The 14,443-nt window shown below is 38.7% G+C and overlaps 1 protein-coding gene across 19 annotated transcripts in view; it reads right to left on the bottom strand.

The window, feature by feature from the left end:
* Window positions 1-14,443, bottom strand: part of MYT1L (myelin transcription factor 1 like) — a 301,410-nt gene that overhangs the window by 154,200 nt on the left and 132,767 nt on the right. For 12 of the 19 annotated variants that reach the window (XM_027896213.1, XM_027896215.1, XM_027896230.1 and 9 more), the window contains exon 1: window positions 7,222-7,242. The exons of 3 other annotated variants lie outside the window; for them this stretch is intronic. In XM_027896213.1, coding sequence (XP_027752014.1) covers window positions 7,222-7,242 — 21 coding nt within the window. Of the gene's footprint in view, window positions 1-7,221; window positions 7,244-14,443 lie in introns of those variants that run through there. 4 more of the 19 variants (XM_027896216.1, XM_027896214.1, XM_027896223.1 and 1 more) reach the window with 1 other exon arrangement.

Raw genomic sequence — 14,443 nt, 5'->3', positions numbered from 1 at the left:
TTGTTGGAGTTGGCCTTGACTGTTATGATTGTAAATATTCTTCTTAACTAAATAATGGATAATAAACTGATACCTTTCAACATCAAATACGCAATTTCTTTATCAAGAAAAGTCTTTTTTACTATATTGGCATAGCTACAAGTAGGGATTTACAGCCATATGATATGATTGTGCGATTGTCTTCACTAAGAACAACTTTTTTATTTCTGGAACCAATGTAACCCTTAGTATAGAAGGCTATGCTCTCGCTTCTGGCAAGTCTGTTTCACAGAGATAAGTGCAAGTGCTCTGGATTTTTTTTTTTGTTGTTGTTGTTGTTTGTTTGTTTGGGTTTTTTTTTTCCCCCTCTTTTTTTCTTTCTTTTTTTTTCCCCCAAATTTCTGGTTTGAATGAGATCTGTTTCATAAAAGTTTTCAGCTACTGTTTTTCCTCTTCTGTATTCCTATACCTATAGCTTTTGGGTTTGACCAAGACTCTGCCATATGATACATGCAGATTTATTACAAGTCTCCCCTGCATTCTTCCCTCATTCTTTCTCTAATTCCCTTGTATTTACTCTTCAATGTACAGACTGCAACCATTATTTTATTTACATACTTGAGAGGTGTTTTTGCATCTGCTCTTCACCCATCACTTTTTCCTCAATGGTTAGACTAAGCTGAAACCTTATTAAAATGCTGAAAGTAGTTACACTTTATTTAAGATAAAATTATATTTATACAACTTTTTCATTTCTGAAACACCTCTAGTGCTTATTTAGGCCTTTTTTAACCATCATTTTCTGAACTGTACTTTGAGACCTTGACTTTGTCCTTGTTTGGCTAAATCTTTACAGAAAGAGCCACAAGCTTACTTTTATATTGTTTTATCAGTCTAAATTCAGGTCGTTTCACTCTTTTCTCCCCATATTAGTAATACAAATAAGATTTCATAACATTCCATAACATCACCTCAACCATTCTAGGAAGTTGACCCTCCCACTTGATCTTGCTAGGCAAAACTTCCACTGACTCTTTTAATCAATGAATATTCACTTGTCTATCTGCTTTGTCAATCTGATTATGGACATCAAAATTTACTATATTATGTTTCAGTTTAATAGAATGCAGCTAATGTAGCAGTAATTATGAAATTCAACCTTACCTTCTAAAGGAAACACAACATATCTCAGAAGTAAGAGGGGAGCATTTGTGGGATCAGGAAGCCAGATAGGAAGAGAAACCCAAGTCACACATGCTAAAATCATCATGAAACACTCATGTCAACCAGAAGCATGACTATAATCAATATGTCACAGTAAGACACAGAAGAACCTCAAAATGAAAGCACTGTGATCTTCATGACATTTACCAGTGTTGTGGATATCAACACTATTTACTTTTGTTTTGGGTTCAGTAAACCAAAACCTGCCCATATTATTTTGTCATCTAGATCAGTACCTTTAAGGCATCAAAGGACTACCCCAACTGCAAGGCACAACACAAGATATCGTCCAGACAAGGACACTGTTCCCTAGAGCAAACTGTGACATGAAATTCCTGAACTTTGACTTCTCTGAGACAATGGTGGTGCACATGGACACAGTACAGTACTGTAGTGTTTCCAAATGAAATGCCTTAAGGTATAAATATTCTTTTTTTAGGTGGAAAATAATATAACATTGATAATTAATTTGACAGAAATTTCTTTTACATACTTGTTTGGAGAAAAGTGATTCTGATACAGAGGAAATTCCAGAAAGGCACAAATCTTACTTTTCCATCAGCATTACTCATCAGCCATCTTTTAGTCAGCTTGAGTCATTCTGACCACTGTTATCAAGACCACAACAGGCACATGATGTTAGGATCCGTTTTTAGTAAACTCAGTGAGAATCCTCATAACCAACTTCCTGCTCCATACAGTGATATCGGAATTTATTATTTGGATTTGCATAGGTGTCTGAATCTCACTATGAGAAAATCTGGTAAGAGAAGAGAGGCAGATGAGTCTCAGCAGTTCTTGACTCTGGACCTTGTTTCATCCACACAGCATGAAGCCCTTGAAGACAAAGTTGGAAAATTTGTATTGTATTTTGAACAGACAGTGAAAGAGAGGATATAACAACCTGCAGTTAATGGACTGTATCTAGGTCCTGGTGTTCCGATAGAAGGCAGTCTAAGCTGTGCATGAGTTGGCTGCATGATTAAGACCTTTTCATGGAAATAAATTGTCTTTTTTTTTTTTTTTTTTTTTAACCATCTTTTGTCATTTAGCAGTTGAAACCAAATTCAGCAATTTCTGATTTTCCTTTCCCCTCACATCACTCCTGTGCATCTCATGCATTATGGAAAGGTGGTTCCACTCGGAGCTAAAGCTCTAGTTAGCAGTGCCCAGGACAACTCTCACTATCTAATTCACTATTAATTTCCACTGGTGTGGGGGGGTAGTGGTGGTCCTATCTCCTAGTCGCTCTTAATTTAGACTACCAAATCTTTCCTATTTTTTCATCATTTCTTCAGTTATGAAACTTGAAATAATGCACTTGAAAGATTAGATTTAATCCTTATCCACAAGTCTTGACACAGACTTCAATGGTCATAGAAATAAATTGGGAATACGACCTATGGGGCCTGTAGTATCAGCAGTTCTAGCAGAACAGCAGAGCTTATAATGTCAGGAAAAATTGAATTTCACACTGAATGCCTGAGTTAAAAATACAGAGGGAAATTCATCTCTGGTAGCACTCACTGTAGACACACCAAGGATAAATTTTGGCATTTGTGTCAGTAGCAGTTAGTATTTTGGTTCATAAGTGCACAGAGATGTCATGTATAATGCCTGGAAAAGCTAGTGGAGTTACAAATAAGGTTGAAGTTCAGGAATTTAGCCTACAGAATGTTTCTGGTCCATGTTCTGCCTAGTTTTTTAACAAGCTGAGGAAGTGGAGATCTCAAATGAGCACATTAATTTTGCTAGTTTGTCAGAAAAAAAACCCACTTAAAATTTCACACATTTAAAAACATAACAGCAACAGTAATTTTTACAGTATTAAATCCTCTTTTCAATTCCCTACCTACCTCCACAGCTCAGCATGGCCCAGATTTCCTCTCCTACCTTTCATGAGGTGATTTGTACACCCCTTGCCAAAGCTCGTGATTTCACTCATCTGTTCTGGAAATCAAGGCTCCTGAGCTGCTGCTACTGGCAGGGAAGGACATCATCATTGCCGATTTTCCACTTTCTACAGTCCCTTGTTTAATCCCTATTAGTCATCTCCCTTCCCAGTATCCTCCTTTGCATTGCACGTCGTTACCACTCTTTCATCCCTTCCCTTTTGTATGATGTATTTCAACATTTTCTTCCAGAAAGCTTTTAATTCCTTTTCCTTCTTCCTTCTCATTACATCTTTGCTTCCTTTAAAGTACACTTTTTGTTCTTCTAAGTTTCCCAATTTCTCCTTCCTTTACCTGATTAACCACTCATTTTGATTTAGTAGATTGCTACTGGAATCCCCTTTGCAGCACAGAAGCTGCCTCATTTCTCGTGACTGTTCCACAAAAATGAGTTTGCCGGAGCCTATGCCAGTTCTTTTTCATGAACCAGTTCTCAACAAAGTCAGAAGAAACATTTCTACTGATGTTTAATGGGTAGCAGATTGCAGTCTTACTTTTTTCTATTTGAAATTCTAAATGCTCACTCTTTTTTTTTTTTTTTTCAAGTCTCTAATTCAATCCCTGGTGACAATAAAGATGACTATCATTAGACAGCATTTTTTAAAAATATGATTGATATTAAAAGGCAAACTTAATTCAAAATGAGCCTAATTTCCTGCCAGCTATAATGTTACACAATTTACATATATTCTAAACTTTATCTCACACATGGACCAGATGTACTCCAAAATAGCGCTTATGTTTATTGTTTACAAATATATATTTTTAAAATGCATGAATTTACCTTAACATATTAAAGAACAATAGTAGAATTTGTGCTACCAAAAAAATAAATCGGGATGATTACATTTTTAATAATCATAAGATTATATGATATGTATTATTTTTCTTCCATTATTGGGGGTTAACCATAGGCCAGGTTTTCATCTTATAAAAATTTGCGACAAAGAAGGAATTACATTCACTTTTTAATGGCTGTTTGTCTCTAATAAAACATTCTGTTTTCAGTAATAAAAACTAGGACAAGGGTAAGAAAATGCCATAAATTTAATCCATTATTTGTGACGTACCAGAAATGGCAATTATCGTGACAATTTTTACAACAATATGGTGGACTCAATCCTGTGAGTATTTTACACAGATGAAAGACACTGTAAGGCTCCAATCTGCATTTACCTACAAATCAGCTTTAATGTGACTGCTAAAGGGAAATGCTTATGGTAGTAAATTAACCATGTTCACATTTGCCAAAACTTGAAAAAAAAATAAAAGTAATAAGATTTAAAACACAATAAAAATAATTGATCTGCAAAGATTTACATTTCTCTTTTCAAGTCCTGTACCGATTACAAGACAATAGCCCTTACTGAGCATCTATTAATCCTATTGATTTCAGTGGATTTTAGACATGTCAAGCTGTTCCAGCATTGGACCATGAGACCTTTGCTGCTGAGTATCTGGATTCAGCTCTGCATGCATATCTATCCTTGCAAGGAAACTTAATCCCCTCAACCCCCCGTCATCTCTAACCCTATTAAAGGTCAAGACTCGCATAATTTCACAGGGATTTGCATAATTAAGATTAATCATTCTAACCTGATTAACCATTCTAACCTGATCCTTCGAATGTTAAACATCCTAAGTAGCCATAAAACTAAGTTCTAAGATAAAATCTAAACAAAAAGTCACAAGTTTCTAATAGACTAAAAACTGAAAAAACTACCAGTATTTCAAGCATAAGTGAGGTACACAATATGTACTGGAGTAACCAGGACCATTTTCTATTTAAAAACCAGTTCATATCAACCTTGGAGGATCAGAGTGGAAGAAATTATCTGTTGTTATATCTACTTGTCCTAAATTTATGTGCTTCATGGACATTTTAGCATAGAGTACTAACATTACCAGCTAATATTTGGCCACAGATGCTCAGTATCTCTTATAAATAAATAAACAACAGTGTGTAGACAACATGCATTCAAGTGTGAGCAACTGTAAAACAGGTTACTATTCTTCTCACTTTATTCACCTTCCCTTCCTTAAGAAAACTTCTTTTGTCTTTAGCAGACTAACACCTCTCAGGTTCAGGAACAGTGGTGAATTTTTTAAAGCTAAACACCAGAACTTTTGGAAATTATTTTTGAACAGAGAACTTGCAAGTATGTCTTTAACAAAAGACAAAATCAGTGAGCATAATTGCTTTTCTCTGACTAGATATTTATACCTAGTATGCTTGCCCCACAGCAATCAAGGATAGAAGATAAAACTGTTCTATTCAGTAAAATCAGATATTCTATAGCAGACAGATAATATGCTTTATAAATGATTCCTGTGGGTTAGATCTCAGTGTTTCACTTAGTAATTAAGCAGTTAATGACATCAGAGCAAGATCTAAAGAGGAGACACAGCACAGCAAAGGTAAAGGCTACCTGGCTACATCTTTGAACTCTCTTAAGGACTCTGCAGTACTGGAATCACTCCAGAGCTTAATTTGGAATGTTCTGAAAGTCTAATCATCTTCTGCAGGGAACAAACCTCTGCCCATCACACTGTTAAATTCGAATGCTCTTGTTCTGCTTCTCTGTCTGATGCTTTAATTGTTTGTTTGTTTGTTTGTTTTCCGAGGGAGATGTGGGTCGTATAATTGTTCAGGATAATAAATTATTTGGGGTCTTCGTACTCATTTCATACAGGCCATTTCCTTTATTATTATCACTAATAAAACCATACCCTGCATTTTTGCTGTTTGTAATATTTATGTGAACTGTGTCACAATATATCCTGTTGTTATTAAATATTGCCAACATGCCAATAATAAACTGAGCACTAAACTAAAATACAAATAGCCCAGTATGTCTGTCAGTAGTTCTGAAAGATTATGTAAAGTGTGTCCCTAAGACAAAAGTTAGTGCAGTTTTACTCTGTGTACCAGTTTATTAAACACAGTCTATTCTGTGCTTTCAGTTATAAATACCGAATTACCGAATTACACAGACTTTCACTGCTGATCAGCACTGAGAAAGAAGAAAATACGTGAAATTAAGTAAGCTACTAGATTCTACAGTTATTTTAGGAAAAGTTTTTAACGGACATTTAGCGAAGAAGAATCAAAATACCTGTAGTTTATTTTTAGCAGCCCACTAATGCAAGCTGTAGTACTGAAAATATATTTAAGGTTATGCTTTCCTTGTGACAGTAAGATGCTGATATTGTCTATTTGCTTTGGAAGTATGAGTTTCCTTCCATAAGGTTTTAAGCAGCAGAACAGAAGGCATAACTGCCCTTACTACATTGTTTTGGTGTCCCTGCAAAACCACATTCCTTTGTTCTCACGGTCTACAGAAACAAACATATGTATTGTTATATTAACTAAGAAGCTAATTTTAAGAAGAAATCTTAATTTGGGCAATGATACAGACTGCTCCCCATCTTATCTTGAATCACACGGAAGTATGTAAGTGGACTTTCATGCTGAAATAAAGTACACCCATGTATAATCAATCTCAGGTTCAGGTCAGGAGCATTTTCTTCTTTTTCTCTATTACAAAATCCCTCAACATTATAATACATCAAAGAACAGCTTTAAAATGCAGGTTAACTACAATATTTTATAGCATTTATCAATGCACTTTGCAGAAAAGGAGATCTCAACTCTCAAGTCCTAATGTGGAAAACTTATTAGTCTTTCACTGTAAAAACTTCTAAAGCTTATCATAAAAAGAGCAATGTGTTTTTCTCAAACTGATAACTGATGTGCAAAACTGATCGAGTACAAGACATGCCTGAGCATCTCAGCACATGGGAAGAATGCACCTGCTGCTTTACAACTTTTTGTGTTCCCTTCTCACTCAGCTTCAAACAACAGGACATGCTCGTGTGGAGGCAGACCAGATAGTTACCTCACCTTCTGTATTAGTGTAAAGTAAAGCTTTTTTTTTTCATAGTAGAAGAGTTTTTTATAAGTTTGAGTTAACATCCAGAAGTTAAGAGTTCTTTCATGGTACAAAGTTTTTTTTATAACTTTGCCATACCCCAATTACAAGAATTTCTCTTGTTTCTGACTCACATTCAGCTGGGGGACCTTCATGGCTACAACAGCATGAAGACAGCTTCCCAGATAGCAATATTCCACGTGTCTATATTTCAGGCTTCTTTAGGGCATCTGAGGATAGGAATAAGGCAACATCAGCAGTGGTATCTATGTTCTAAGCAATCTTGTATCCTTTAGAAAGGCCTTTGTAGCACTTGGTGCATGTCCCCCTTGTATTTTGCACAATCAAAGCCCTGAATCACAACTGAACCCTACACAAAAAGCCTTGTCTGCTCCTCTTCTTCAGCTTCCTGTGACTTCTTCTGTATGACAACTGGATATTTGTGATGTGAAGGGAAGAGGCAGAGGCACCACCAAAATCTAGGCAGGGACAGACCTACCACCACCAAAGCTAGGTCACTGTCTCTGAACAGCACCGGTCATCCACAGTCTGCATTAAAAGTTCACAATGTCCTTTAAATTAGTCACTAACCAGAATATGAAAGACTAACTTCCTGGCTCTATGTTAAATTTAGTAGCTATATTAAGAGATGGCTTATGTACCTCTAGACCCATCCCAGCAGAGACTGAAGTTGTCTTAACCCCTGGAAGACGGCCTGTGGCAAAGCAGTTGGAGACTGACAAACCCATCAGCACATTCATCACAGAGCACTGCGGAGCCAATGCACTGCATGGCTGAAACCCGGTGGTGGTGACAGGACAAGGCCTGCCAGCACTCCCTACAAGACTGGCTCAGTTCCAGTCTCCCACAGCATAATCTGGGAAAAGCTTGCAGCTCACGGCTTGGATAAGTGCACTCTTCCCTGGGTTAAGAATGGATGGATGGCCAGTTCCAGGGAGTGGTGGTGAACGGTGCTCCATTCAGTTGGTGTCCAGTCACAAGTGGTGTCCCCCAGGGATCAGTGCTGGGACCAGTCCTGTTTATTATCTTTACTGATGATCTGGGTATGGGGATTGAGTGCATCATTAGCAAATTCACGGACTACACCCAGTTGGGTGGGAGTGTTAATCTGCTGAAGGGTAGTAAGGTCCTGCAGAGGGATCTGGACAGGTTGGATCGATGGGCCAAGGCCAATTGTATAAGGTTCAAGAAGGCCAAGTGCCAGGTCCTGCACTTGGATCAAAACGATCCCATGCAGCACTACAGGCTTGAGGAAGAGTGGCTGGAAAGCTGCCCAGTGGAAAAGGACCTGGGTGTGCTGGTCAACAGTAGCTGAACACGAGCCAGCAGTGACTGATTATAAACCAGAAATAGTGTGGCCAGCAGGACCAAGGTATTGATTGTTCCCCTGTGCTGGGCACTGGTGAGGCTGCAACTCAAATCCTGTGTTCAGTTCTGGACTCCTCAATTCAGGAAGGACACTGAGGTGCTGGAGCGGGTCCAGAGAAGGGCAACAAAGCTGGTGAAGGGTCTGGAGAGTAAGTCTTATGAGGAGCATCAGAGGCAGCTGGGGTTTTTTTAGCCTGGAGAGGAGGAGGCTCAAGGAGACCTTATTGCTCTCTGCAATTACCTGAAAGGAGGTTTTAATCAGGTGGGGACCAGCTTCTCGCCTCAGGCAACTTGCCATAGGACACCAGGACAAAGCCTCAAGCTGCTCCAGGGGAGGTTCAAGTTGGGCATTAGGAAGACATTCTTCACAGAAAGGGTGATTGGACATTGGAATGGGCTACCCAGGGAGGTGGTGGAGCCACTGTCCCCAAAAGTGTTTAAGGAAAGACTGGGCGTGACACTTAATGCCATGGTCTAGGTGAAATGGTGGTGTTTTATCATAGGTTCGACTCAATGGCCTCTGAGGTCTTTCCCAGGCTAGTTGATTCTGTGAGATCCTGAACACCAGAACCCACACAATTCACAGTGGCCTACTGTGCAATTCATACTCCATGAGAGCACTTACCCTCTGCCTCACTGAAGCCTTTGGAAGGCCCTACCCTATTTATTGACAAATTTTAGTACAACTTAGACGGACATAGTCTCAGAAAAAAAAGTGATGAAAATCCAAACTGTAGGTATATCAGGGAGGTCATTCCTCTACATCCCACCTGGTATTACGATTGTTAATTTACCTACTTAAAAGCTAAAAATGTCTCTCACCATTCCTTCTAAATCTCTCCTCCTCTTCTCCCAACAATTATGTCCCACTTTTTTCCACTAACTGTCCTTCAAACTTAAACTCTTCCAGGTTTTACTATAAAAGGCAGGACAAGATCATCCAACCCTTGATGACTTTCTCTTCTCATAAACTAATAAGAAGCAACATTGAACACTTAAATCTGTTCTCCTCTCCTTTACTCTCTCCTATCTGACTGCAAGGGTTAGGACACATTTTACAGTGGAAATGGACAGATTCCCAGCCCATGCAACTACTAAAAAAGTAAGTTTTATAAATTACAATTTAACTGTACCCTGGGCTCCTCTGCATGAAGGCTTATGCCATCTCCACCATCTACATTCACACACATCTTCCCCTACCCATCTGTTCCTGTTTGGCCTTCCTCCAGTAGTCATGCTAAAAGTATGGCTCTGAACCTGCGAAAGCAGTGAGTAGGCACCACTGCTGTGCTCACCACCTAGCATGGAGCAAGAGACAGTTGCCCCCAGCACCCGCCAACTTTGAGTGCCTCACTGAAGGATGTCACCCAGCCACACTCCAGCATTTCTCCTCCCTCCACATGCTCCCTGGTGCTGATGCCAGATGCCTCTCTTGTATCCTGCAAACATAGTCTTGGTCCAATCACTTTTTCAGTGTCATCTGAGGATGCTGTTTTACATAGCAGAAGGTAAGAGCTTGACCCAGAATGTGGGTACTATGATGGCATTTATCTTTTGGGCTGAAAGAAGAAATTAACAAATTTAAAGTTAAAATGTCATTATGCCCAGAAAACAGCCCTACTGGGTTTTTTGTAAAATGCTTTTAAGAAAACAAACATTACTTACTGCCAGATACAGGGGTATTGTAAACAAGGAGTAATATTTTAAAATACATAATTTATCCAATTTCTTATACAACGGCTCTAGGGTAATTTGAACAACGTGAAGTTGGGGAAAGACTTGTTTGTGAGAGTATGGGGCATCTTTGCCCCATTTTTATCTTGTGCAATTAACACCTAAAAACTGTATTCCTTATATTTCTTTTAGTATAGCCTTGCTCCCAGTTCCTCAAACTGAAAAGACACAAAAAGCTCAGCAACATTCTGCTGCTTCTCACTGTTCAAGTTGTGCTCCTTCTCACTGTCTATCATTTTTAAGTCTTTCCCAAAGTGCTGGAGTAGGCTCTTGGACCAAATACCAAGAAGTCTGTGTCTTTACCCACATCATCCAGTGCAGCTGGAGAAAAAACAGATGAAAATCTAGCTGTGATCTAGAGGATGTCTGGTAAGTGATAGTGGTCTCAGGTTGTGAGGAGCAGGTCCTGTCGTGCCTGGACAGACCACACTGAAACTGGGTGATGAAACCCAGGACAGGCAGCAGTGTCTTACTACCTGACACCAAAGGGAGGTGTCTTACTGTTCCTGGGTGGTGCCCCTAGGAAAACTGGTGATACAATACTTTTACTAGAAGTTCTCAATTATCTGCATATAACAAGAGAACTTTCTGCCTTCCAATCATCCAGTGAAGTGTATGGTTATCCAATAAAAGTCTATCCCAGCATGGCACTTCGACACCTATAAGCTAAATGTCAGAATCCTGGGGCCTTCCCGGAATGTCACATGCTTCCCTGTCCCAAGAAAAGTTGCCCTTCCTGACCTTGTGTGTTTCTGTTCATTTCCTAATTCCAAATTAGTTGATTGCCAACTGCCAGCCCTACTGGGCCAAGCAAACAAGTTACTTCATAAGGAACTTTTTTTGCATGAGTTTGACGAAGTCGTGATTCTGACACTTCTCCAACCATAGAAGGACCGTATGTCCTCCAGGCACCACATGCTCCTGGCTACCAGCTGCTGCAGAGCAAACCTGACACAGCAATACCACATTACTGTAAAGGACAGGCATGAATTTTCTGCCTTGACAATGGGATTTTTGAAGGATACCGTGCATGAAAACATCAAGTGGCATATGATAACACAGAAGGACATGTGGTCTTGTGCTGGGAACCTCAAGGGATTTTTTAATTAAGTTTGTTAAAAGGTAAAGAAGGGTACAGAAAAGTTGGTGCTCAACATTTTGTGTAAAATTAATATAAAGTCAGAAAGTATAAGAGGAAAACACAAATAGCCAGACAGTGAGGAATTACTGAAAAATGCTCTGTCAGGAAGGCACATGTGCAAATCTATTCTGTCTTTAGTCTTTTGTAAACACAGATATGGGCAAGGATTGCAAAATCTTTGGCTGAGACTGACTAAAAATCAGAAAACATTTTACCATTGTTTAATTATGCAATCCAAAACAAAATAATTTGAGGTAAGAAGTCAAATCTATATCTGAATACCCCTAGAAATTGGGTTAGCTCATCACTGAATCTGATTCACACATGACAAAGTCTGCATAAAGTACACAATCCTAAACTTGAGATTTTTTAAGTGAAAAAGGAATCTTGGGAAGGGAAAGTAAGATACTTTATAGAAATGAGGTTACCGAGAGACCAAGCAGGACCTGATCACCTGGGAAATGCAAATTCCTGCACCCAACATTAGAAAAGTCAAGGAGCTGACTGATTGATAAGCTGCTTTGCAAAGACCTAAGTCTCTTGGTGGACAAGTTGACCCAAAGTCAGCAATGCACACTTGTGACAAAAAAGGTCAACAATGTTGCCAGGAGCTTATTGGAAGTGATCCTTCTCCTCTACAAAGCACAGGTGAGGTTACTCCTGGAGTGCTGTATCCAGTTCTGGGCTCCTCAGAACAAGAAACACATGGACACAAAGTCCTGCAAAAGTCCACAGAGATGATGGAGGGGTCTGAAACATCTTTCATACAAGGAGAGGTTGAGAGCTGGGATTGCTTATCCTGGGAAACAGCCTAGGAGTATCTTGTAAGTGTATATAAATGCCTAATTGGGACATGCAATGAAGAGGGAGCCAGACTCTTTTCAGTGATATCCAGTAACAGGAAAAGAGGCAACAGGAACAAACAATAGGCAGAATACAGAAAATTCCATTTCAACATTAGAATTGTTGGGGCTTGTTTTACTATGACCAAACACTGGAAGAGACTGGCCAGAGAGCTGTGGAATCTCCATCTATGGAGACAATCAAAGTCCATCTGAACACAACCTTGAGAAAAGTGGGCCATAGGTTTCTCAACCATGAGAAACCTGTTCTAACTTACCCTGTTTTGATGAGGTAGCTGGGACTATACCTCCAAAAGTCCCTTCTATCCGTAACTATCCCGTGACTCTGTAATTCTATATATGAAGATAGCAAGTCTTAAGAAAAATGTCCATTTTGGAGACAGTAGATATGATCTGAATATGAGTTTAGGCTTAAAAATTGTCAGGATGGTTTGAAGGTGCAGGTTAACTGTATTTATTGTATTTATGTATTAGAATATACAATAGCATATATTTAGAAATATAGTCAAATAGAACTCAATATATTCTTAAACAAAAGACTGGGTTATGAGAGAATATAACTGAGTTGGTAGCTAAGAGATTTGAGCAAAAATCTCAGACTAGAATTGCAAAAATTCAAGTCTAAGCTGATGACGTATCAGTTAATCAAAACAGTATTATGTAACAGTGATAATGAGCATTTAGATCCATAAAATTTAGACGACAACACACAAGATTTAGAAGACAACAAGAAATCTGCAGCCAGTGCCATATAGACTATTCTTGCCTGGAAAGAAAAGCTCTGAAGCAAAAATGTCAGTCTCCACCATGCAACTGCTCAGTTTTCTAATGCACTCTGGCATTTCCTCTGGGTTGTCTTTCGTACATTACTGTTTCCTGTTAACACTTGCAAAGCTGTATAATTGCAACACTTGCAAAGCTGTATAACTTGCAAAGCTCTGATTACTCCTCAAATCTTTCATTTTTGGTGATGCTCCAGCAAAACCTTGACAAAGACTAGGAAGCAGCCCTTATAAGAGTGAACTGTGTGATCACTGCTTGCAACACTGACCTCAAACATCTTCCAGTTTGCTTGCACTTCACCATCCATGTGCTTTTTACTTGCCATACAGTACCTACAGTCCTAGCTCTTTACAGCAAGGACTTCATTTCTATCTGTACCTGTCTACCCCAGCTGATGGTAGGCACTGATACCTTTGTACACAAGACAAGACCAAAATGCCACTGGAAGGAAAATTAATGACAATATTTATTAAAGAGTCAGGTGTAATTAATTTATTAATTTATTATATTAGTTAAGTATTACTTAAAAGTTTTCTCCTCTAAGACTGCTCAGCTCAAAAATTGCTTAAGAGAAGTGAATGACAACTCTTCTCATATAAGGGCTCTGCTGAAGCCTGTTCACATGACTCATGAGAACCTTCTGAAAATAAAGGCTACACTTTTTAATTTCATACTGACAAATTACACATTAATCTTAAATTGCTCATCCATTATGCAAACTATATGAGCACCTGCCCTGTCCGTTACATCCAAGCACTGCTTGATACTACACTTCAGACTATACTAGCAAAACTGAGCTGTCTTCATCTGAAATCTAAAAAATTATTCATGTTCAAAAGGGTATTGGACACTCTTGCAGAGGCAGACAATTTAACATAACTGGGCACTTTTCACAGCCAGGATACATTCAGACCATCTCTTCCTTTTCTTATCTTTAGTAGCTAACAAATGTTCACAATAGGGATTCTGAGCCTCACTCAACTCTTTGGTCACCTAGCACAACATTTTTGGTTTCACTGGTTGCATAAAAGATTGTGGTAAACAATAAGCTCACCTGATGCAAACCAGTGGAAACTGTTTAAACCATGATCTTTAGTGTATCGGAGGCAATTCAGAGGTTGAGCTGCCATTATAGTGAACTGTGCATTATGTAAACTTTGGGTTCTTTGTTTAATAAAAGGCAAGCCTTCTGCTGCTGCAGAAAACTCAATGAATGTTTTGTGTAAAAACTGTAGGAAGACATAGTCCTGAAGCACTTTGCAGCTGTTAACTATATGTTTTTTCTTTTTCCTCCCAAGATTGTGCTTACAAACAGTAGTCAAATACTACTATTGCTATAATTGAGACATCTGTTAAAAGACTAAAAACAAAAAGCACCACGGTAAAACAGACTTTTTTAAAAAACAATTCTAGTCAATGGTAGAAGGACAAACGAGGTTTTACAAA

Source organism: Empidonax traillii, unplaced genomic scaffold (assembly GCF_003031625.1).
Source record: "Empidonax traillii isolate 1590-97213 ecotype Southwest subspecies unplaced genomic scaffold, ASM303162v1 scaffold488:size1064334, whole genome shotgun sequence".
Taxonomy (NCBI): Eukaryota; Metazoa; Chordata; class Aves; order Passeriformes; family Tyrannidae; genus Empidonax; species Empidonax traillii.
The sequence above is the reverse complement of the archived record's forward strand: the minus strand, read 5'-3'. Positions and strand labels throughout refer to the sequence as shown.